The sequence below is a fragment of the Eptatretus burgeri genome, chromosome 5 (genome assembly GCF_056783735.1).
Source record: "Eptatretus burgeri isolate ZD-2024b chromosome 5, Ebu_testis_v1, whole genome shotgun sequence".
NCBI lineage: Eukaryota > Metazoa > Chordata > Myxini > Myxiniformes > Myxinidae > Eptatretus > Eptatretus burgeri.
In genome coordinates, this window is record NC_140965.1 from 18,063,831 (window position 1) to 18,090,107 (window position 26,277).

At 44.3% G+C, this 26,277-nt stretch overlaps 1 protein-coding gene across 3 annotated transcripts in view; it reads right to left on the minus strand.

Annotated features, from left to right (window-relative positions):
* The window catches only part of LOC147025943 (synaptotagmin-10-like), a 184,791-nt gene that overhangs the window by 92,895 nt on the left and 65,619 nt on the right, over positions 1-26,277 (minus strand). For all 3 annotated transcript variants that reach the window (XM_085880868.1, XM_085880866.1, XM_085880867.1), the window contains one exon: positions 20,234-20,406. In XM_085880868.1, coding sequence (XP_085736994.1) covers positions 20,234-20,406 — 173 coding nt within the window. The remainder of the gene's footprint in view (positions 1-20,233; positions 20,407-26,277) is intronic.

The following is a 26,277-nucleotide window of genomic DNA, read 5'->3' on the forward strand; positions in this document are numbered from 1 at the left end:
TTCGTGCATTGCTTTTGTTTCTTTACCACTGCATACGTGTGTTTCTTTGGTTTTATTGTATTCCTGTGTATTGCTTTTGGTGTATTACTGTATTATACGTGCCTTCCGTGCTGCCGTGTGGTGCGGAATAAATGTGCTTGTCCAATTGTTCCCGCTTTACTTCGTCTCCTTTTAATTGACTCTCCATCCTGCATCACGTAAGGGATTCGTAGTGGGTTTCAACATCCCGGTAATTAATCGGAACCGTCAAGGCCGTCGATAACTCCGCTCGGTTATCCCTGTAATACGGAACGAACCGCTTAAGCGGTTCATGTCCGGAGTCGGCCTGTGGCGTGGTCCCATCCCTCGGCAGATTACCTGTGCGAGTACCATAGGTATATCGACTTTCGGCGATTTACCCTATCTCGCGCGGGTGGACTGTGTAATGTCCGGAGGGCAGCGGGACTCGGATAGCCGTGAGGATTGTCGAACCCTGTTTATTGCCCGTCCGAATGCACACTACTACAGACTACACAACGCCTAAGGGCGGCGCGAACACCTATATCCCTTGCAGGCACGTGACCCCCCAAAACCACTCCTCCACGCCTCCACAACGCTCCCCGCATTGTGCCCTGCCCCCGCAGGCCAGTACACCACACTCCTCCCTCCTAAAACTATTATAAAATGACCATCATAATGATAAGCATAATCGGCACAGAATACCATGACATAACAGCAAAGAGGTACAAAAACGATAATAATCAAAAAGCATAGGCACCACCACACAGAAAATAACCAGAGCCAAAAATGGCATTAATCAGGCGGCCGTGCACCAAAACCCAGACGAGACGGAACAAAAGGAACCGTGCTTCATCTGCTACCCGCAACCCTAATGCCGCTGGTGTCATCCGGCCCATAACTCAGCCCTCTATCCCCATCACACCATATAACGTGTCGAGGTGAGCGAGTTGAACTTCAAAGCAACGGACAGGTGCCCGAATACTGAATTGCACGATGAACCCACAAAAACCCTGACCGCGTTAAAGATAGCAAGAAGCAAGTTGGAAAGCACCCCAGGCGGCTCATGCTTACACGCCCTCTGGCGAGGTTGCGATGACCTCCCGAGCGAACCTCCACCCGCACCATCAAATGCCCCCGGTCGACAAGGCGGCACATCTCCCCCAGACAGAACCGAATCAGATAAACATTCCGAGCCTGGAAGCCCCGTGGCGCCAGCGCGGCCGACCTTGGCGAGACCAGAGGTTTGTGCTGCACGGCGCCAGGCCCGTCTGACCTTGGCCATATCAGAGATGGGCGGTGACGCTGAACAGCGCCGTCGGCTGGGCGCACCATCAATCCCATAACAAACCCACGCATCACATCCAGCCGAGATCTCAACGCACGTCCGAACGGCCTTGGCGAGAACAGAGGTTCGCGCTCCAGGGTGCCAGGCACGTCTGACCTTGGCGCAACCAGGGGTGGGGGTAACGCTGAACAGCGAACCAGCCCCGGCTCTGAGCCGATCTCTGAGTCCCACACCAAAACTGCGCATCCAACCCAAACGAGAAAACCATGCACGTCCACACGGACGGTCAGTGCAGCCTGGAGACATATCAGTCTCATACAACAACAAAAACATTGTCTGCTCCCATGCAACCTTCCCCTCACGTACAGCGTGTCCTCCCAGCATAATCCCCACACATGACAGGGTAGCGAACCGTGGGCTGCCCTCGCAGCTGGAGATCGGCAAGACCTCTTGATTCGCCACGATCGCCCCCAAGCCCTTCACATCACATCGATCATATCGGACATCCCATCAATTGATCCCAGCCAAACATATTATGCTCACACGCGAACTGTCGGCATTTATTTTAACAATGCTAACTTGCATCACTCGTGCAGCGAAAATCAAATACGCAACAATTAGCAACCCATGAATCACATCGTGTGTACGCCTCTTGGTTGTCGCCGCGACGTTGCGATGACTTGCTTGTCGTCGATGGTCGCGGTCCGCGAACTTCTTGAACGCGACCGGCTCGCTCCAATCCCCCGCTGAAATCACCTGAACGACACGGGTGCGCACCGTACCACGAGCGTAGCGGGAGCGCGAGAGCCCGTCACCGCTGGCACGGCTCCCGTTGCTCCAGACCCACATATCGTCGTCGCCGGAGGCAATTACCGGCAGCCCACGTTGCATCGTCGCGGCTCCTGCCGCCAGAACCTCGCCCTCGGGTCTCGAAGGAGGCACAGGTGCACCTGGAGGTACGAACTGGAGGTCTAGCCTGAGGCGTGCCAACCAGTCCCGGCCCAAAAGGGCGGGCCCCTCCCCTCGTACCACAAATAACGAGAGTAGGGCGCTTTGACCCCGGTAGACCACCGAGACGTCTGTCACAGCAAGTGGTGCAATCGCTTCACCGGTGTACGTGCACAGCGACAAGGTCGTCTTGACCAGGTGAACACCGCGAAGGCCACGAGCCGCCCGCCCGCCCATGACCGACACTGCAGCCCCGGTGTCAACTTGAAACACGATCGGCTCGCCATTCACCTCGACCTCCACTGTTATTGGTCTTGTCACCTCCAGACCAATCGAAAACAGGCTCAACATTGGTTGCATTTCCTGCTCCGGGCCGCCGGGATCGCTATGTCCTGACTGCAGGCAGCTCTCCAGGTCGCTGGGGTCATCCCGCACCTCGCTATCCAAGACCTTAACGGCGGCCCCGCCATTCGACACACACGCTTCTGATGTCCCACCTTGTGACAATGCAAACACACGGTGTTCTTATACGGGCACACTCGCCTCAGGTGCGGACCACCACACCCCCAGCACCCCTGCGTGTCCATCTCGCTCCCTGTGTGGCCGCGCTGCGGCGCGCGCCCACGGCTCGCACCGACAGACTTGCGCATGATGTGGGACACCTGGGTCATCGCGTGGACCCCGGGGTCACCCGACATGCCCCAGCCGGAACTACCCATCATGTCCTGGCCGGCGATGGCGCGGACATCTGTGAGTGTCTGCTCGACAGCTGAAGCAGTCTCGACCGCTGAGTCGAATGTAACGTCGACACTTCGCATTCGCAGAATGGCCGACACCATCTTCGCATCTTGCAGCCCAGAAACAAAGCGATCTCTGAGTCGAGCTGGACGCTCCTCCGCCGTAAACTTGCAAGCCACAGCCGAATGCTTCACCCGTGCCACGAAATCTGCAACGCACTCCTCCGTACCCTTCGCGAGGTGATCGAACTGGTATCGAGCCAGCTGCAATGACTTCTCCAGCGCCATGTGGGCTTTCATCTTCCCTACCACGTCTTGAAACAACAGCCCGTCGTCACTGGGCTTATCCGGCGCTACTAAATCACTTAGTAGCCGATAATGTTCCGTTGATAGCGAGGCGAGCAAGATCGATTTGCGTTTGCTTTCATCGTCTACATCATTCGCGTGGAAATAGCAGCCCAATTGTTCAGAAAATAATTCGAAGTCGTCTCCGACGAAGACGGGCACTCGTCCGTGCGCCGTGCCCCGACCTTCCGCCATCCCGAGCCGTCCTGTGATGGCGAGACGCCTGGCACCAAAGACTGTGCGTGCGGGCGCGCGAAACTCGCGATGCGCTTCTCTGGGACCCTCGCCCGGTGTTGAACTCGAACCGCGCGAGTTGCGCTGAGTTTCTCGCTTCAGCAATCCAATCGCCCCGGCCAAAGACTAGAACACCGTGTACACCACAGACTGCGGACTGGGTGGTGGTGGAGTTAAACCCCCACCCGTGACTGGTTTCTGGCGGTAGTCCCAGGAGGGTCACGACTGAATTGTCCGTCCGGTGGGCGACGCAGTCACGATCCAAGTTACGTGGCCGATTGCACGCCGGGCGGGCCAGAATTCACAACAATATCATTCACAAGCCACGCTGTAAACGAGCTGTATGTGTAAACTGTACAGTACTCTACGCAAAAACATATCACCCACGAGCTGCGTACATAACTATTTCAAAACATATCTTCCACCAGGCACGCTATAACCGAGCAGTAGAGCTTGTTCCACCATTTCGTGATAAAGACGCTTCACAGAATCTATTACAAGCTGCCAAAGATGTCCCACCCCTCCCCCCCCAGCAATCATGAGTTACACAATTAAAATGTTCCACCACATCTGACACCATATTAGTACAATGTTAGCATGACGCTTGCATAATTAAAATGCTTCAACACATTTACTCCAGGTCCCAGCTGAATATATCTGGTAAAAGGTTCCATCCACCAACATCCCCCACAAACACAAAATGGGCAGATTACTCACCCCTCCCGCAGCTACCCACAATTCTCGCAGCATGTAAGCAGTGTGTCCTGGGTCTCAATCATTCTTCTCGTCCCACTGCCTTGACCAGTGTTTTGCCTCTAGTTCCGCTCATTGATCAAACATGGCTCCCAAGCGCAAGACCAGTGCCGGAGATGCATTGACTGCCAATAGGCAAAAGAAATTGATGAGCCTGAGTCACTCACTGGATCTGCTGGACCAGCTGCTGGGAGGACAGCGTGTGGCTCGTGTGGGCACACTGTATGGAGTACACGAATCCACCGTTTGCTAAATACGGAAGAACGAGAAGGTGGTCCAACAAAGTGTTGCGGCAAGCACTGTTCTGAGAACTAAAGTGGTCAACCACGTCTGGGATGCTTTGACTACATGGAGCCTGAGGAATTGGATGCTCTTATTGCCTCACATGCCGAGGAGCTCACCGAAGATGAGTTGGGAGCCATTACCAAGGTTTCCGAGGAGGAGGACGACGCGGGCAGCAATGAGGAGGAAGAGGTGTCAAGGTCTAAAGTCACGGTTAAGTTAGTGAGTGAGATACTGCAGGACATGCAGTCAGTTACCAAGAGGCTGCGAGATGCCGATCCGGTCATGGAGTATTACGTCAAGTTCAAGAGGGGGTTGGATGACGTGATGCTTTCACACAAGGAGCTACATCGAAACCTGCGGCAATCTGCCAGGCAGCTCTCAATCAGGGAGTTCTTCAGCCCTGGTCCATCCACCTCAGGATCACCAGCACCCTCGCCTGCCTCACCTGCCTATCCTGCATCCCCGACAGTAAGGCCTAGGTCACATTTGCCACGGCGGCCGTGGGGTCTCCAAAATCTACGTCTACTAGCAATTATACAGCGGCCGCAATATTTCCACGGTCACACAATGTAGCAGTCACATATGTTTTTATTTTTCGGGGAGCCGCACGGCGTATTTAGGCCTAAGTCACATTTGCCACAGCGGCCGTGGGGTCTCCAAAATCTACGGCCATTACCAATTATACGGCGGCCGCAGTATTTCCACGGTCACACAATATAGCAGTCACATATGTTTTTATTTTTCGGGGAGCCACATGGCGTATTTATAAATTGTGGAGACCAAAAACGTGGGGTTGCCGTACGGTCTTTGATTTGATGTCGCACGGTGACATTCGGGCGTTCCTGCGGCGGCCATAGAATTTTCAAGGCAGACGCAAGGCGACCGCAGGGGGACGGCAGGGGGGCCCTAAGGCGAATGTGCGGCCAGACGGACGGTAACGAATGGGGTAATTCTTTATTTTTTTTAACCAGTTTTTTTTTTTCGGCTTGTCGAATTGCTACGGCGAATGTAGAAATGAAAAAAGTTATAACTCCGCATTATAATTCCACGGCGACCTTACGGCGTGTAAAATATAGCCATACGGCGTAGGGCCACCCTGAGGTCACCTCAGAAACTCTGCGGCCGCCGCACGTTTCTGTCAATTCAGAGGGCGTATGGCCGCCGTATCCTCGCCGTAGAGCAAATGTGACTTAGGCCTTAGGTCTTCGAAATTGTGGAGACCGAAAACGTGGGGTTGCCGTACGGTCTTTGATTTGATGTCGCACGGTGACCTTAAGGGGGCCCTGCGGCGGCCATAGAATTTTCAAGGAAGACGCAAGATAGCCTCAAGGTGCCCGCAAGGCAACCGCAGGGGGCCCTAAGGCGAACGTGCGGCCAGACGGACGGTAACGAATGGGTTAATTTTTATTTTTTTTAACCAGTTTTTTTTTTTTCGGCTTGTCGAATTGCTACGGCGGACGTAGAAATGAAAAAAGTTATAACTCCGCGTTATAATTCCACGCCGACCTTACGGCCTGTAAAATATAGCCAAACGGCGTAGGGCCACCCTGAGGCCACCTCAGAAACTCTGCGACCGCCGCACGTTTGTCAATTCAGAGGGCGTACGGCCGCCGCATCCTCGCCGTAGAGCAAATGTGACTTAGGCCTAAGTGACTCATCAGGATCTTCATTATTGTGTTTTTTTACTTTTACGGTATGGTTGGGCAATCATTTTTAATGAACTCTTAATCGCATTCCTTCAACAACAAAAAGAGCAATCAGAGATTGTAGCCCCTTGCCAGAACTTCTTTTGAGTGGTGTGTTTTTATAAGTTTTAGGGGAAATCCAATATGGCTGCCAAACCATGTGACCTATGACATATGTGTGAACCTTTTGTTCCTCATGGACAGGCGGTCATACGTGTAACGTTTCGCCTCGATCTGCTTAGCCACTTCAGAGAAGAAGATTTTTTTGAGTTTTTTTTTTTTTTACAATGTGTCTGCCAAATCAGGTAACCGATGACATCAATTTTTTTTTCTCTGGACCATTTTGTCCAGAGATGACCCTCAAAAACTTTCATACTGATCGGATGTAGCGTTCTACATATGCAATTATGACGTCATAATGAAGGCACCTATGACGTCATAAAAAGTCACATTCCCCATAAGGAGTACTTGCTATGTGCCAAGTTTCAATTTTTTCCTTGGTGCTGTTTCAGAGATACAGACGTCCAAAGTTTTCCCATTTTCCCAATATGGCCGCCACACCACGTGACCCATGATCTCATAATTATCATTTAAACATTCTACATGTGTAGTCGCACCAATGACGAAAATTTTGTCTCAATCTGACAAGCTGTTGTGGAGAAAAGCTAGAAAATTCTGTGTGGACAAACAAACAGACCAAAATGCAATACCCTCTTCTTCGGCGAGGATAATAAGCATTGGAAATGGGATCTGGTGTTGTCTTTTTTTTATTTGTAAGCATTTTTTATGACACTTTAATCATGTGCATTCACGTTTGAAAATATTTAAATACTTTTAAACGATTCCCCAATGAACCAGGAACTGTTGGGAACCTACCCCCTTTCTCCTTTCACTGATTTGCCATTCTTCATGAATCAGGAATCGCTGTGGGAAAAAAAAAAGGTGTGTGTGTGTGTGTGTGTGTGTGTGTGTGTGTGTGTGTGTGTGTGTGTGTGTGTGTGTGTGTGTGTGTGTGTGTGTGTGTGTGTGTGTGTGTGTGTGTGTGTGAGAGAGAGAGAGAGAGAGAGAGAGAGAGAGAGAGAGAGAGAGAGAGAGAGAGAGAGAGAGAGAGAGAGAGAGAGAGAGAGAGAGAGAGAGAGAGAGAGAGAGAGAGAGAGAGAGAGAGAGAGAGAGAGAGAGAGAGAGAGAGAGAGAGAGAGAGAGAGAGAGAGAGAGAGAGAGAGAGAGAGAGAGAGAGAGAGAGAGAGAGAGAGAGAGAGAGAGAGAGAGAGAGAGAGAGAGAGAGAGAGAGAGAGAGAGAGAGAGAGAGAGAGAGAGAGAGAGAGAGAGAGAGAGAGAGAGAGAGAGAGAGAGAGAGAGAGAGAGAGAGAGATTTTTTTTTTTCACACTGTCTTGTTTAAAGACGAGCACTATTCAAAGAAAGATGTAGGGATGGTTTCACATGATTATTTCTTGTGACCATCCCAAGCTTGTTTACATACTTATTGGAATAACATCCCTACATCCTTTTGCATTTACCTTGCGCTTGCGAAGCGAAAAGCAGAGTTAAGCAATCAGGAATGTACGTACGTATGTACGTATGTATGCCATATGTGTTTGCATTTTGTTAAGAGCGTACATCGAAAACCGTTCGGCGGAGGAAATTGAAACTATACCACATGTGACATGACCATGTGATATAGTAGTCACTCTTTTGAGGTCAACAAAAGCCAAACGTCAACATAGGCCATTTTTCTAAAATCATCAATTTTCATCCGATTTAATTAATTTGAAGAGAATTTGCATTAATTTGAAGAACTGAATTCAACCCCCAACTATTTTTGAGGTCAATATAGGCCAAAAGGTCAACATAGGCTGCAATTTGTAAAATTGTCAATTTTCACCCAATTGACTTGAAATTTGAACAGGATTTTCATATCCACTTACTGACTTCAACCACCAATTATTATTGAGCTCAACATAGGCCAAAATTTCAACATTGGCCAGATTTCTAAAATTGTCCATTTTCATCTAATTGACTTGAAATTTGAACAGGATTTGCCTATCAGGTCACTAAGTTCAACCACCAACTATTTTTGAGGTCAACATGTCAAAAGGTCAACATAGGCAGCAATTTATAAAATTGTCAAATTTCGTCTTATTTACAATGAAATTTGAATGGGATTTTCATTAAAAATGACCATCATGTGTCACATGACTTGGCAGCCGTGTTGGATCCAAGGGCAAATCTTCGAAAATCATCGAAGGAGAAATCGCTTTACCGATCAATGTAAAATTTAACTAATTGATCAACTACCCTTGGGAAATATGGTTTGATAAAGATGATGTCATCGGTCATGTGGTCTGACAACCATATTGGATCAAAGGAAAAAAAAACCTAAAAAATAAAAGTTGGCTCACACCAAGTCCTTCTCAAGACTGTGTGGGGTATGTATTCCATGAATACCATCAAGTTTAAACCGTTTTTATTCCTTGTTCATAGAGTTATTGGGGAATTCAGCAATAGTGAAATTTTGTTGAATCATTTATGTTTTTGTTTACTGTTTTTACTTCCCATGTGAATGCCATGCTGCCCAGAATACCATGGTGTGTGCAGGCTGTACATGTGTGGGGAGAAAAGTGTGTGAAGTCTATAGGTGTGCAGTCGTGTGTGCACAGGCTGCAAGAGTGCAGGAATTGATGTGCGCAATCTATAGGTGTGCAGGGATGGATGTGTACCGTTTGTAGGTGTGCTTGGATGTGTGCACATTCTGTAGGTGTGTAAGAAGGGCTGTACACAGTCTGGAGGCAAGTAGGAATGTGTGTGCAATGTCTATAATTGTGCATAGATCGATGTGCACAATCTGTAGGAGTTTAGAGAAAGGTGTGTGCAGTCTGTAGGTGTACCGAGGCATGCGTGCGCATTCTTTAGGTGTGTAAGAATGTGTGTGCGCAATCTCTAAGTGTGTAGGGATGGGAGTGGTGCTGAATAAAGCTTCTGCATGTGCTTGAGGATCTGCTTGGAGCAGTTCTGCCTTTGCAGGCACCTGCGATACGTTCGACTGAAAGGCTTTCATGTTGGCACAAAACAACAATGGACATGGGAATGGAATTATAAAAACGAAACAATCACGTGTGCAATGAAACCCAGAGTGAAAAATCCATTTCGGCTCGAAAAGGTCAGCAACGAATGGTCGGTGATCGTGTCATTTAATTCCTGAAGAAAAGAATTCAGACGGACTTTCTTTTTAAAATGCATTCTCAAGTGTGTGTGTGTGTGTGTGTGTGTGTGCGTGTGTGTGTGTGTGTGTGTGTGTGTGTGTGTGTGTGTGTGTGTGTGTGTGTGTGTGTGTGTGTGTGTGTGTGTGTATAGATATTAGAAAAAATTACTTCCTTTATATGGTAACCACAATGTGTTACGATTCCCTAACCACAGTCTAATCAGCACACCGTGCAACGTGTTCTGCATGATGGATATTCAAGGTTAAACCCATGAGATGCTAATATTTATAGCGAATTGAATACACTTTGCAAGACTTATGGAGCCTTTCAGCATATAAAGAACAAGAAAAACAGTCTTATTGCAATAAATACTTGTCAAAACATGAATGAATACATTTTGATTCATTGAATTTTTCTTTTTAAAATACATCACCCTGCAGGCTCAGATAATTATTGATACATACACTTTGTAATTGCTAAGCACACACGCACAATCGCACGACTGTTTTTTTTATTTATTTATAAAAAGTCCCCATTTTACGATGCTGCTTCAAGAGCAGGCTGGTTACCATGGTGAAACCCAGGCATCCTATGACTGTGCTCAACACCCACCTGTACAGCATATTGCTGAGAATGAAGCAGGAATGGTTCACGAGAGTTTAATTGGTGTTTAAAAAGGCTGCAGCATCCCACATACGTTGATCGAGGTAGTAAGAGTACGTTCAGATAGCCACATAGATGCTTCCATTATCATGGAGTCTTTGCTATATGAACAATGTAATATTGGATTCCTACATAAGTGATATAGTAACACATTCCTATATGAGTGCATGATTATAGTCACGGATTCATTAACAATCAGACCATCAGAACGAGAGTGTCACATCTGGAACGATAAAGAGCCTCCCGTGTGTTAATTCAGGATGTAGGAATTCCTCTAAATGAGTGGGAAGGTCTTTTGGGGCCCACTGTGGATGAGTCCATCCATCTGTTTAACTTTTAACAACTTGTTTAAACAACTTGTTTGCAATATCACCTGGGTTAGCCTGTTTCTGTTCCCATCTGAACCCGTGAATCATGATGCAGGGAACCAGTGTTCAAATCCCTGATGTGATGGCATGAGTAAATGAAAGGCAATGTAGTGAATAAATGAAAAGTAAGGTTATAAGTGAATGAAAGGTAATGTAATAAATAAATAAAAGATAATGTAATAAGTAAATGAAAGACAAGCCAGTAGGCGGCGATGGGTCGCCGAGCATGGAAACTATAAGATATAGAGCAAAATGAATGTCATATAGCGGATAGGGAATCACCTTAAGATGATTCATATCAAATCTCATCCATATGCTGATAACTTACTCGGTATCCTTTTGAATGAAAAGTACCGAAAATGCGGTTTCAAATCGGAAATCCCCAAAGTTCGAGGGGGTGCTGTGGGTGAACAATGATCTAAATCGAAAATCTGGCTTGATCGTTTGTGCACAATGTATTCCAGATGATTAGTGTGAATTTTCATGACCATCCGACCATAACCCTAAGAGGAGTAGCATTTCGCGCAAAGGCATCTCCAACTCTCGCATATTATCGATTTTTGCACTAATTGACTTTTGACCCCTGACCTAAGCGAAATCGGTCAATATGTCCTGAGGAAAAGTTGTTGTACTCATTGAGTACCATGAACCTGCAAAGTTTCATTCGTATCGATTCACTCACCAGGTCATTAGGGGGCCTTAAATTTTCGCGCATACCCTAATTGTTGGGGGCGCTGTGGGTAAAGTATTCCATATATCACAAAAACCGGACTATATTTGAATAAGCATCACCTCTAGATCATTCGTGCCAAATTTCATAACCCGACGTGGGATAATGGCTTTCGGAATTGATTTCGCGTGAACGGTACCGATTTTGAAGGTTTTTCGGTTGTTGCTAGGGGACCAAAGCGTCCCTAGCAACCATCACAATTTCCAAAGCACGAGGTCATAAGATGTACCTACCACCCGAGTTTGGTCAAAATCCGCCCACGTTTACTACCAATTATGCTGATGACAAATGAACGAAAACCAAACAAACAGACAGAATTACTGACAATAAGGGTCACATATTTCGGCGACCCAATATATACCACCGCAGCATGTATTCGAGGATGTCTCAGCCGATTTGTTTTTCCAAACGGGAAAATCGTATCTGGTTTGTCGACCGACTCTCTGGATGGCCATGCATCTGTCTCTTCTCGCATGACGCCACATCACATGATCTCAACTGAGTTCTAGGTCATTCTTTGTGAACCTGGGTGTCTCAGTTCGTCTTCAGGGAAGCTGAGGACTTGAAATCACGTTTTACATTGTGCAGGAGTTCCGCAGGTCCTTGCTAGTGATAGATAATGTTTTAAGTGAATAAAAGATAATGTAATGAAAAATCGTGCTTAGCACGACATTTGGCGAATTAGTTGACCTTTCCGTGTGGTGGTCCAAGCTGTAATGTCATGGAATGTTTATTGTTTATTTGTGGTGTTTATTTGTTCGTACATTAATAAAATGACGCGACGTCACAAATAACAATTATCAGGCGCGCGTTGTCATGGTAACGGCAGCAGATTGAAAATTTCCACAACTCATTTAAAGCCACCATGTGACATTCAACAACTTATCATCGGTGCTTGTTGCCTTCATTATGATCGTAGAAAATATTTGAAAATACCGAGGAACATTGCTTTTCAACCAGCTTTACGATCCCGTTATCAGGTTTGAAATATGTTGTAAAACAAAAATGTGTATTTTATATGTGTGTTTTTCATGTTTTGGGTGACCCTGACCTTGACCTTGGGTCAATTTCGATCAAACTTTGTACACATGTTAATATTACATGCATAAATAGACAGTATAATTTTCAATATAATAACTGCAAAACTGTTTGAGAAATAGCCATGTGTAATTCACAAAATTCCCCATTGGTTTATAATGGGCGATAATATAAAGTGATGCAGAATCCAGATCCTGATATTGAACATCACCAAAAGTCACATATCTTTTTGCACTGTGGATTTCTATCAGCTGTTAAAATTTCATCCAAATCGGTTAAGAATTGTGACCTGTAGAACGAATATAATTTTTTTTAAATCACGCCAATAGCTAAAAACTTTGACGTCATACGCTTGTGAAAACTGTGTATAATTTGTACTAACATGCATTTTAAAACATTTAGATATTCCATTGAAGTTTGTTTTGGCGTCAACAGGAAGTCGCTACGACTTCCGGTCACTGAGTTATGTCCAAAAATGTGTTTTCACGTTGTGTGACGTCACGTCGTGACGTTTAGTCTGATTAAGACAGGGTTTGGACATGGACCGTCTCAGGTGGATTGCCTATCAGATGGAAAAATTTAAGAATGACTGGTCCAGCCGTTTGGGCTGTAGACGACCGGACAAACAAACAAACCAACAAACAAGCAGTCATAGACTGGTACTTACGAAATCGTCAACTTGACCTCTGACCTTGTCTAATAAAAGCTGTCTCTCGAGAAGGTAGCGACGCAAACCAGAAGTTTCTACGATGATTCTGTACCAAACCATCAAAAATCGTAACGTCGACCGAAGCAAAAATCTCCATTTCTCCACGCAATTATTTAATATTATTTTATCAAAGTCACAAAACCGTAATATTCGGCCATCCACCAACAATCTTGACATAATCCGACGGCTTATCGAGTCAGGCATGCGACGATAACCTTTATTGGGATAAAAAATAACTTTTAAACACCATCTTTATCGAAAACACCGTCAGCGCGCACACGCAAAACCTTTACGTGATTCAACGACGCGTCTGCTCGAGCGCGCTGCACCACGTGACGAGCCGTGACGCGGCGAGTGAAATATTTTTTATACAATCTTAAAACGTCTCCAAAACATCCGATTTTTACCAGAATTTCGACCACCGAGTGTTAAGCGTCCGAATTGATTGCAAAAACCGAAGACAAAATTAAAATCGAAGTTAAAAACAACTTGTAACGTTGACCGAAGCAAAAATACTCCATTTCTCCACATGAATTTACGGAATTAGGTTTGACCTCACTGTGACCTTGACCTTTGACCAATTTTGACCAAAATGTAATCAGCGCTAGCCATCGCCCTCCTGAATCACGTTGTTTAATTTGACATTGGTAGCTTCTTCCGTTCTCGAGTTATCGTGCCTACAAACAAACAGAAAAACACACAAACACACACACAAACAAACACACAAACAGAGGAAGGAAGTCATCAATATACTTATGAAATATAAAGATTTCGTAAGTAACAAACGGAACAGACCAACATACTTGACAAAATCAAAGATTTCACCAAGTAATAAGTCAATGATAGATGATGTAATAAGTAAATGAAAGATACAGTAATGTAATGTTATAAGTGAATGAAAGATAATGTAATAACATAATGACAGCTAATGTTGCAATTGAATGAAAGGTAATAAGTGAATGAAAGGTAATGTTCCCTTTATCGAGTGCAGCCTGTGGTTGCTGGTTACATCATTGGTTGGGACGTGGCTATGCCGCTGATGCAGTGTCCCCCTTTCCAGTGCACTGGTACTCATTTTGCCGACCTCGGAAGGATGACAGGCTGAATCAACCTCCTGGTGTATTAATTCAGCGGCCCAACGGGGCTTGAACTCAGGACCCTAGGATCCCAAGCCACCACCCTAAACACTAAGCCAACACCAGGCTAAAGGTAATGTTATAAGTGAATGAAAGGTAATGTTATAACTATCTAAAAAGCATCTCAAAATGCAAAGCCCATTCATGTCTGTGTACTTGAACTAAACTTGATGGAAACGACAGTTAAAAATGAGGGGCACTCTTCGACGTTGTGACGTCACCAGATATGCCTCTGCCCACATTATTGCATCATTATACATACTTGTATCAAGTTTGATTTAAATCCCTGAACACAAATTCAAAATATCAAATAATTATGGCTACCAGATCATGCGTCCGATCAGCTTGAAATTAAAAACATATATTCCCCATGACTAATAGATCATAATTTTGAAGTTTCACGTTGATTGATGAATCGGTTCAAGAGAAATGTTTGTCTGCTTATTCTGCTCACATGGAACGTAGTTCCAGGGAGCTTATGGGATGGCGCGTCGTCGGTCCGTCCACAAATATTTTCAACTCCTTCTCTGAAACTACGCATACGATTTTGATGAAACTTTACCACAACATTCATCACCATGTATGTGCCAAAGTTTGTTCATGGTATTACAAAAATTGGGCCCGAAGGGGATCTATAGGTGGGTTGTCCCCCCCCCCCTCAAAAGAGGTATTTGCTATCTTCTCAGAAACTACACACAATTCTGATGAAACTTCACCACAACCTTCATTACATGTGATGAACCAAAGATTGTTCACACGATTTAATAATAAAACAAAATTTAAAAATTCGGGGTCTAAAGGTGTCGATAGTGGGGTGGGGGGGGTTGCCCCCCAAAGAGGTATTTGCTTTCTTCTCTGAAACCACACAATTTCGATTAAACTTGATGACAACCTTTATCACCAGTGATGTACCAAAGTTTGTTCATGGCATTAAATAAAAAATTCCATAGGTATTTACTTTCTTCTCCATTACATATTTTGTGGGTCATCCATGCCTACCAGTGGTTCCCTGGTTATCTGGACAGACACACTGAAGCTCAATGGGAAATAAATAAATACGGACGCGATTAAAAAATTATATGGGCCGTTTCACACGAGATGTGCTGTGGCGGCTAATAAGGGCCGTTGGTGTTGTTAGTTAGCCAACACTGATGACTAGTTAGCCGGTGCTGCCTCTATTCGGTGTTGTTCGTGAAAACACAAGAAAAGATGAAAAGGATTAATTCCCTGAACTATGAAGGACGTTTATTTCCATCGGAACAAACTTTACACCGATCATGTGTTTATGGAGTTTCTTTAAATAAATAAATAAATCAAAACCTTACCACAAACTTGCTGAGGAATCATTCTATATCTACATTCCAAACTTATAAACAAATGTATAGTTATTATGGTGAAGTTCAAACAAAATATAATGTCATGATTATCTACGATTCACAATAACACGACAAGCAATTGTAGAGGAAGCAAGACATTTCATTACAATAATAAGAATAACGATGAATGCAATTATAATTATGAAGGTAATGAACAAAAATAGGACCGCATGTCCTGAAGCTCACCTGGATCAAGAGCAACAGTCACTCAAACCCCACCGCAGACCCTCTTAGACCCTGAACTTTTTAATGGCATGAACAAGCTTTGGTACATCATGGGTGATGAAGGTTGTGGTCAAGTTTCATCGAAATCGTGTGTGTAGTTTTCAAGAGAGCAAATACCTATTTGGTGTTGTGGGGGGGGGGGGGTCAAAAAAAAACCTCTGTTACCCCCTGAGCGCAGAATTTGATGCGGTCAATAAACTTCCATGAGGCATCAGATATGAAGCTTGTGGTTAAGTTTCATCAAAATCGTGTATTTGTTTCAAGCAATAATGACTGAAGTGTTTACCGACTCACTCACTCACTCACTCACCTACGGACACTGCTCGATCGCATAAGCTCACCTGACTAAAATCCAGGTGAGCTAATAATTGCACAAACAAAAAAAGGTCCAATTCTGAGATTGTAGATCAAAGGAGAGCTTTGTACCTGATTGGACAAACGGGATTACGAAAGGTTCCAAAAACTACTCTGAAAATCACTTGTGACATCATACAAAGAGCTGTGAGTGGGTAAGTTTAAAAAACCTTTTAACTTTCTATGCAAGAGACAGTACATGCGTAGGAATACCACGTGCCTATAAAATAAGTTTGAAATCAGAAAAGCAATTACCGAATGTGAATCGTTATAATCCTTTGACTGATCTTCTGTCTCCAGAACAAATGACAGAGGAAACAAACTTCGACACCATAAAGCCTTGTGATTGCTGCGCTTGCCTCCTAAGTGTTGTACGGACTTGTGTGTCCATTATTCGTCATCGCTATTCAGAGAATGCACATCAGATCGGGATTCGGTTACGAATTAATCCTGCTGATTGCATCATTGCTAAGATGCGGCTTTGCGCTGATGCGATGCCCCCTGTGGATTAGAGCAGGAATTTACGATCACTCCAGGCAGAGACCAGGAGACCAGGCTCCATAGTATACTCTTAGAAAAGTATTGCAGGATCTTTCATATGCAATAGGGAATGCATATGGGACAGCCGGCTTAACGTCCCATCTGAGGGACATCAGATACACATTGGTGCAAAATAATGCCTGCGATGTACAGGGGTGGAAGTCTACATTCGGGTTGGAGATCAAACCCAGACACGAGCTCTCAACGGCGGATGGGTGAGAGGAGAAGGTGGGGTCGACCATCGGGACACCAGACCGACGTGAAACAAAATTTGTTGAACTGGCACACTCTTACACTTACTCATCCATTGCACAACCATGCTTGGACCTCGCTGAAATCGAATCAGTCGTCAAATCATGGCAAGTTGGGACAAACGGTCGTGACCGGAACAAAGTGTGGTGCAACTGATAATCCGAAAAGGATGAGGAACGGAAGGAAAAGCTTGGAAGAATGGGCAGCAGCTATTTAAGCACATGCCAACAGAAAGAATGAGACCATAAAGTAGGGGGTAGTCTTGGTGGTCTTGGTAAATTGGCAGTTGGCAATATAATCTAACCTCTGACTGGACCAGATATGCGTGAGACTCCAAAATGGTATCAAATAGGGCATCACCACTGCAGACAAAACAATATAACTCCTTTTACGGGATACTAAAAGTGGTAAATGAAGGACTTGCATTTAACACAAATTTACTCCAAGTCTTGACTTTTGTTTTAACAGGTTAATATTCACTCTGATACTTATTATTGTTGTTTTGTAGCCACCGACAGTTCTCTCGAACAGGGACACGGAGAGGGCCAATCGATCTCCCAGGAGTGACCCAGAAATCCCCTACATCCAAGGTGGAATGCCTCCACCTTTGTGATCAGAGAGAGAGAGAGAGAGAGAGAGAGAGAGAGAGAGAGAGAGAGAGAGAGAGAGAGATGGGCTGGTCCATGGACACTGATCGGCACTCTGACTATGCGTGGCCGCACTGCCCTGACAAATCTAACTAGCGGGGAAGAGTAGAAATGATTTGGCCCATGATTTGCGTTTTGGGGTACAACTACCATGAAGAGGCATCTCCTATAGTTGCTCTGATAATAATCACACTGCACGGTGCATGTGTGTGCACACGACATTTATCGCGTTAATTCACTTTCGACTTGTTTAGAGCAAAATACAATCAATCTTATCCCAGGAGGATTGTTATCCAATGTGTATACAGATTTTGAAAATGAAAAGCTACCTTTTCGACAAAGCCATAAACATGCATAGTTATATGACAATAAAATTATTACTATTATTATTATTATTATTATTATATTATTATTATAAAGTGGAAGAACTTTATGGTCCATTTGTATCACATATCGTAATATAAACATCTTAGCAAGAGATGACATGTAATCGTTTAAAGTGCTTTTAAACTTCTGCAGTTTATCACTCCAGTGAGAGTATCCACGGCTCAGTGCCCAGTAACCTGTGGCGCGAGAGTCGCGTGAGACACAAAGGCAACAATCGCAGGGTGTTGTCTCCTTGAATTCGATTATGCTCGAGAATGGGATTTGACTCGAAAATGCTGAAAGCGTGTTCCTATCCCTTTCAACTGACCTATTGTCTTTTGATCCGCAAAAAGAACAATAACTAGTGTCGTGAACAGGCAGGTTCGTATCTAAGAGTGAAAGTACACAAGCAGCGATCGAAATGGATCGCCGAGGTCTTGAGTGAGGCTCACGACCCCATCACTTTCATTCTCAAATGTGGTGGTCCATCCCCAAGACCCAATTTATTCCTTTAGCCTTTCTCCTTGGAGCTCAGGCTCAGCTATTAAATACGTTCCTTTGTCCTTTAGCCAGATGAACGCTTTAGATGGTCGCACTTCCATGCCATGAAACCGAAATGAAAGTAGAGAAGTGTATTTCTTCCTCGTGGGGCATACTTCCAGAAATGCAAGCAAACATTTGGGTGCCACCCTACGTGAATACATAATAAATATAAGCTGTATGTTTGATGATGTGGATTGTGAGAGAGCTTGAAGTATTTGATGAAGTGGATTGTGCTTGCATTCTGCAAGCAGCTACATACAGGAACTCAAGTAAATCAAGAATTAGAATTAATGATTCAAATGACATCTTTATTTAAAAGCTTAAAGCTCCCGTAATTTTTCGTCTAAATATGGCAAAACTTCTGAAAGAAGAGGCACGTGTTAGCATTGCCTGGCAACCAGTTTGAATGCAAAACTCCATTGTTTTGGGTCACATGACCCACCGTGAGCAGAGCGAGACTGCATCGGCCGACTTATTTATGGATATTTTCAGACTGTTTTACGATTTTTTTTGATTTTTTTTTTTTCCTGGGATGTTGGCTTCGAGTTGTATCAGTACGTGACAATTCAGTTTTCTCGCACACCTTGAGAGTACTAAACATTTATATCAGTTTGTGAGTCAGTCAGTGGTTATAAAGAGCTTTATATATTAGATAGCATTTTAATTTTTCGCTCTGCTGGTTCATTGCAACATCTCTCGGGCGCGAATGTGTCACTAGATCGGTCAGAAATTAGGCTTACCCTTTTCGAAAGGTAATACACATGATCTTCAATGTCCACAAAGGATTGCAAGCAAACAAGACAACTGACTGAATAGCCTCCGAGAAGAACGGCACACTCATTGTCGCAAGACTCTGCTTACGAAGCACAGGGACTGGCAGCTTGCAGTCGTGTGCGACATGAGCGAATGATACCGATGGTCACCTGATGGTTCAGGGGACATCCTCAGGTTTCCGAACACGAACCACATGGATCATCTCATCTGGCTGACGATTTGAAGCGATGCCGAGTGGGTCTACTGTGGGGTCTATGCATTCAGAAGGTATGGACAATAAATTAGGTCCTCCAGCACCCTTTGGCATGACCATGTACCCAAATACACCTTTTTCGCAGGAGGTTAGCTTATGTGAGTGAACGCCGAGCATCAACATGGCTCCTTTAAACTCTTCAGTAATTCGTCATTTAACTGTTGGATCCCCAGTTAAATGTTTTATGTAATTGCGGCAGAACAAGTCAAAGACAAGATTGGTGTTTTCACCTAATTTGTCTCTTTCTCTTGTTATGACTCCATTAGGGTTTGCTTAATTTTTTTTTTGAAACAATCAAATCACCATGGCAACTCTGTATGTATATATATATATATATATATATATATATATATATATATATATATATATATATATATATATATATATATATATATCATGGATAGAACTTCCAGTGCAGGTGCAACAGATCATCAGCAATCGGCAAACAATCAAAGATCTCGATATACATTGAAGTGTTCCAGTGACGTTTACATGCATGGTCTGAATCATTTACAGATTAGCACGTGAGTTGAACAGACATCGTTAACATGGTGAAAATTATTTGCAGATGAACAGGTGAATTGCAGACCATTATGAATAACTGAAGATCATGCTCACGGCAATAGGACTCCATCAGGTCACTCTACAAATGTAAAACAGTGAACATAGATGAGCATGCTGTGAGATCGACACAAGTGTACCTGAAGGAGACAAACAGTGTATGCAACTACAATTCTCCCTGGGCTCCCAGTGCTCCACATCATGCGGACTCCCAGAGATGCTTACCAGACGACTGGCGTGGGCGGGCCCCATCCGGCGATGCGAGCACGAACTCAAAACAGCGATCGGACAGCACAGACTTGTGCTTGCACATCTCGTACGCGACCAGTAGCGCTCTGTGACACGTATCGTTGTCTATGGCTTCGGGCATAGTTCTTGTACATAGTCCTCTCTGTGGGCTGTAAGTGGGACAAACAAGATAGAGAGAGCAAGAGAGAGAGAGAGAGAGAGGGGAGGAATTATAGGGGGTGGGGGTTGTGATGTGAGGTGAAGGGAGAGGGAGTGGAGAGACGCGTGTAGACAGACGACAGACAGGTACAGTACAATATATAACATGGATAGTGCAGGAGGTCTTGGCGTTCAAACTGATTCGACTGGAAGCTGCATTCGCAAAGCCAACAGGTGGTGGGGGTATCAACCCTCCCACCCAGCCCCCAAATCCCCACTCCTAACCTTCCCCACCCTCCCTTTCTTCACCCAGCAGCACGTCCTGCTATGTCGGGGGTGGGGGTCAGTGCTGGATTATGTGCAAACATTATGTTTGACAGTGTGTGAGCTGGTCGTTCGAGATTGTGTGCAGGCAGAGTGTGTTTGAAGGTGTGTGGTGCCCGATGTACCAGATTGTGTCACAGCAGAGTGTTTGAAAGTGCACGATGATGGGTGTGTGGGATTGTGAGCCAGCAGAATGTGTTTGAATGTGGGTGATTGTGTATGAAAAGAGTGTGTTTGAAAGTGTGTGATGTTGTACATTCAGAATTGTATGTGTGGCAGCGTGTGTTTTAAGGTGTGTGATGCTGGATGTGCATTATTGTATGCAAGCAATGTGTCGAGAAGGTGTGGGATTGTGAGCAAGCAGAGTGTGATCGAAGGTCGGTGATGCTGAATGTGTGGGATTCTGTGCATAGCAGAGTGTGTTTGAAGTTGTGTGGGGCACAGTGTGTTTTAAGGTGTGTGTGATGCCTGAGATCTTTCATTTCGTGCAAGTGGGGTGTATTTTGAGGTGAGACACAGGATTGTGAAGGGGCAGAGTGTGTTTAAAGGTGTGTGATGCTGAGGGATCGATCTGTATAATCTACATTACCGATTTATAATTATTATGGTGAAGTTCAAATAAAATATAATGCGATGGTTATTTATGATTCACAATAAGTGTAAACAATTACAAGAAAAAAAATCATTAAAAAAAATGTAAAAACAGAGGGATGAAATCTCAAAAAAAACAAAGGCGATACATATGGAAACCATCCCCCCCAAATCAACTAAAACAAGTATTTAAATAATTTATTAACAGAGATGGATTTAATCTATACCAAAATAAGAAAATATATGAAACATTAAGCATTTCATTACTTACAAAAAATTGCAGAAACAAGAAAAAAAACACTTAAACAATGTAAAAACATAGAGGGATGACATATCAAAAAAAAACAACAACCAGACAAGGTCGGAATGACACCACATTATGACGCCACAATACAACATCACAATCCTCTTATGGATTACCATCATGACGTCTTTCGACGTTTTTCCATCACAATCACACAGCAAAAGTAAAATGTCAAAAGATGTCATGATTGTAATCCATAAGAGGATTGTGATGTCGATCAAATTGTGGCATCGAAATGTGGTGTCATTCCTACCTTGCCTGGTTATTTTTTACCTCTGCCACCGAAGGTGAAGGAGATTATGTTTTTCACCCCTCTCTGTCTGTTTGTTAATTTCCGGAATCCTTCGGATTTCGGCAATTATGTTGGTCGGTTGTGTGTGTCATTCTGTGTGTCATTCTGTTTGTCTGTCTGTCTGTCTGTTTGTTTGTGTGTTTGTTTACCCTGTAGCAGCCACACCGTTTCAGCGATCATGACCGAACTTGGTACAGACGTCGGCCATGGTCCAACTTAGACACTTGTCGTTTTTGGTGAATCTCGGTCAAAGGTCAAGGTCAAGGTCACCGAAAAACCGAAATTCTTATTTTCGCAATAACGTCCGCTAAAATGGTCGTATTGACTTCAAACTAAATCCAAAATGTGCCTCTTCCAATTCTGCATCCAACCATATGTCTCATTGGGGTGTCACACCAACACCCTTCTTTGCGGTGGGGGGTCGAGTGTCAGGGGGGGGGCAGGTCGGGTCAAAACTTTCAAATTGCGATAAAAACGCCATTTCAAGTCCGATTGACTTCCAAGTTATGATCATGACCAAACTAAGTGCTATAACTTATTAAATAGTAGCACTATCGACTTATGAGAACCAAATTGATTTCCAGGTTTTTGTTTTTTCAGAGATCATGGAGATATGACAAAGTTATTCCGGAAATTCCTTGCTCAATGAGCAATTTCATTTGTTTGTTTGTGTGCACGATATCTCAAAAAGTTGTGGACAGATCCGGATTGAATTTGGTGGGCAGGTTGGGTGTGTGAAGAGGAAGAATTGATTCAATTTTGGTGAAGATCCGGATCCGGATCTGGATACGAGAATTATTTATTTTTTAAAGTGATTCTTCACCATTGAGAGATTGGGCCAAAAACGATGTATCGCAAGATATATCAAAAATGTATTGGACCCAATATGTTCTCATGAATCAGGAATTACGTGGGGAAGGTATGCGCTCAACAGAGTGCCCTTCTTGTTTTGAGATGTCATCCCTCCATTTTTTCCATTGTTTAAAAAAATATATATTCTTGCTTCTGCAATTGGCAGTAATAAAATGCGTAATGTTTTATATATTTTGTTATTTTGGTATGGATTAAATCCATCTATGTTTCTAAATTGCTTAAACTAGTGCATGCCCGGACGTGCGTGCCCGTACGTGCGTGGCCATACGTGCAAAAAAAAAATTCAAACCGCGTGCCAGAAATAGCAACCACACAGGCCGTTCCTTCGCTCTCGCATGCCAGTAGTGGCCGTACGTGCAAAAAAAAAAAAAAAACTTTCAAACAACCACACAGGCCGTTCCTTCGCTCTCATAAACGACGACTGGATTGGGGCATTGTGTTTATCGATAAATGCGCATAAGAAATCGAGAAATCATTAGAATACAGTAAGTCATCACTATCCGGAAGTCCGTACGTTGTAACCCGTAATGGTGAACGCGCTCTCACTTGGCCATAACTTGGGAACCACTTGTCCGATTAATTTCAAACCTTGAAAAGGCAAACAAACAGAGATTGCTGGAATTATAGATAGAAGATAGATATTGTGGGTGCAAAACACCAAGCAACGTGTCCTGTTATCGGTAACTGAGGATCTCTTCCCCAACGGCCACGCCTACGCAGCAACGTGTCCTGTCATTGGTTTGGTAAATAAATGGCCATAACTTGGGAAACACTTGTCTGATTAGTATCAAACCTTGAAAAGGCACATACTCAGGTCCCCAGCAATATACCTGGCAAGTTTCAATTAGATCGGACCAGTGGTTGTCGAGAAACAGCGGTCACAGGCAGACAGACACACAGATTGCTGGAATTATAGATAGATACTTGTTTTCGTTAATTTTGGGGATGGGTTGCATATGTATTGCTTTTGGAATGGTTCTGTCCAGTGTCCGTTTCCCCCCCCCCCCTCCCACAATACTGGTTTGGTTTGGTTGAGTCCACATTTACATTCAATTCCTTTTCCCAGCAAAACGATGAAGGTTTTATATGTTTTTTTTTTTAATTTTAGGTTGCGTGCACTAGCCCAGAGACAAAGTAACTTCCTCACATTGGAATTACCATCATCGCTTCAGCAGTTATTGAGTTATACTGGGCTACAATTTAATAATGTTTTTAGAGGTGAGAAGAAGCAGAAGAAGAATAAGTACAAATTGACGATTTAGCCACCTCTCGTTTGGTACTTTAGCGATGTATTCTGGCATATTTTTAAGTCCTGGTATTTCAGAAAACGCTCGAGAATAAAAGTATGCCTTTTAAATACATATGACCACTCTATAGGAATATATAAGCGTATCATTGTGTACACATTTGAATGGGCAGCCAATTTTTTTCCTGTATCATCCCTCTATATGGAGTACGAACATGCTCCATGATATATGAAGCAAGATGTTTGATTACATCAACAAAAGCAAGAATAAAAATAATGAGTATTGTTATTATAATTACAACTGTAATATTCAATAATTGTACAAATTTTGTTTTTTAAACACCCCTCCAATATGGGACTTTAGAAATGACAATTCCATCCCAGAATGCTCGATGTGCATGTGCAGAAACTCTGAGAAATGGCAGTGTTAAGGGCATCATAAAGCATATTGTGTGTCGAAAATAAGCATTGTTACCGAAAATGGCTTACAAGGCTTCTGAAAAGTTTGCACAACATTGTACATCAAGAGAAAGGGCTGTGCATCTGCACAACGAAATACCTGGAGAACTTTCTCAGATCACCGAATGGACAGCTGCTCTTACTGCAAACTCCTGACCATGTGGGCGTGTGCAAGGCCTGAGTGGATGGGCATGTGCTGCACAAACCCCTGACGGATCACTACAAACGAATGGACTGTGTATCTGAATTTGGTGCGACTTTGGTGCTGAGGTCCTGGATTCGGGGCGAATCTACACTAACAAATGTGTGTGTGTGTGTGTGTGTCTTCTCCATAACTCCAAAACTATAAAACCTCGTAGCCTGAAACTTTGTGTGCATATTAAGAAAACTCCAAGGAAGTGCAAGAGTGAAAAGTGGATGTTTGGGTTAATTAAAACACACCTTTTGAAGATAATTAACGGCCTTATTTAATTATATCTTTTATCAGGTGATCCTTGGCCACCTTGCTGTCTCGGGTCTTAAGGCATTTCCTTGGTAACCTTGCTGGGGTCTGAAGCCGCCATGTTTTTTGGCCTGCTCAACCATGCCTTGTCTTGGATAACAGATCACAGAGACGGGTTATCAACCCCTCTCTTAGGGATAGGACATTCCAGGCACCCACCAAAAGGGACCACCTCAGGTTAACCCAAGGAGACTGCCGTCTGGTGAATGACACCTCAGCACCACTCCGACACACACGACCGCAATCTGCTCCGGGAATGTTACCCCATAGTTTCCCTCCTATCATCAAAGAGTGTGGGTCCCGAAGGCTTTGCCCCAATCCCGTCATCTGGTGAGCTGCCCTGCGGAGGGCAGCTGTACAAGAGGTACTCCCACGGAGTGGGTTTTCAATTCTCTTTGCTGTTTTATTGTGTTTTGCGGAATGAAGGGTTTTACGGCGATCGGAGTGCAAATCCTGCCACCAACCTCCTAAAAAAAAAAGTAACCCAACTGCAGGAGGACATCCGCAGACACAGTTGGGCACTAGTTATGGATGGCCGCTGGCTCACAAGGAGCTCCTCCGACTTTGACAGGTTTTGTTTTACATCCTGCTGGGTGTCCATATCATACACCCTCCTCACCAGGACACCCAATGGGGGAGACGGTTTAGTCACCAACAACCCGACCATGAAACAGGTTAGTTCAAGTTTACATGATACCTGTAGAAAGTCACAGATCTGATCTGGCCTGACCTGAGCAGGCAAGATGGTGGATTACCTGCGATATTTATTTCACGCACGATTGAACTTTGCAATGTCTCCAGGGTTGTTCTGCATCAAAGGGCTACTTTGCTATAAAAAATTGCTCAATGCCAAACCGGTATTTTTTGAAATATAGACCACTTCTGGAAACTATTGCAGGTGATTCATAGTTCAAAGAAACTTCCCAAAATATAATATACCAATTTATGTCACGATTTAGTACTTCGAGTCAAAACCTGGAAGAGATCGCAGCTTGGAGAAATCTGCAACGTTGAACTTTGGGTGTGACGTCACGAGTGCTTCATGGCCGTTCACAGCTGCCACCGCTGACACTTTCACCAAATAAAACATGCCAAGTTGTTGCGCTCCAGGCTGTACCAGGATTGAGAAATCGGATCCGAGATGTTCATTCTTTTCTCTACCGTGGGGTAAACGGAGCTCAATCAAAGTCTGGTTGGCTGCTTTGAAACTGCTCCACGCCCTGGAAAAGTTGGCCCGTATCTGTGAACATCACTTCGAGGAGAAGTTTCTGTTTGTTGACCCCAAGTATGT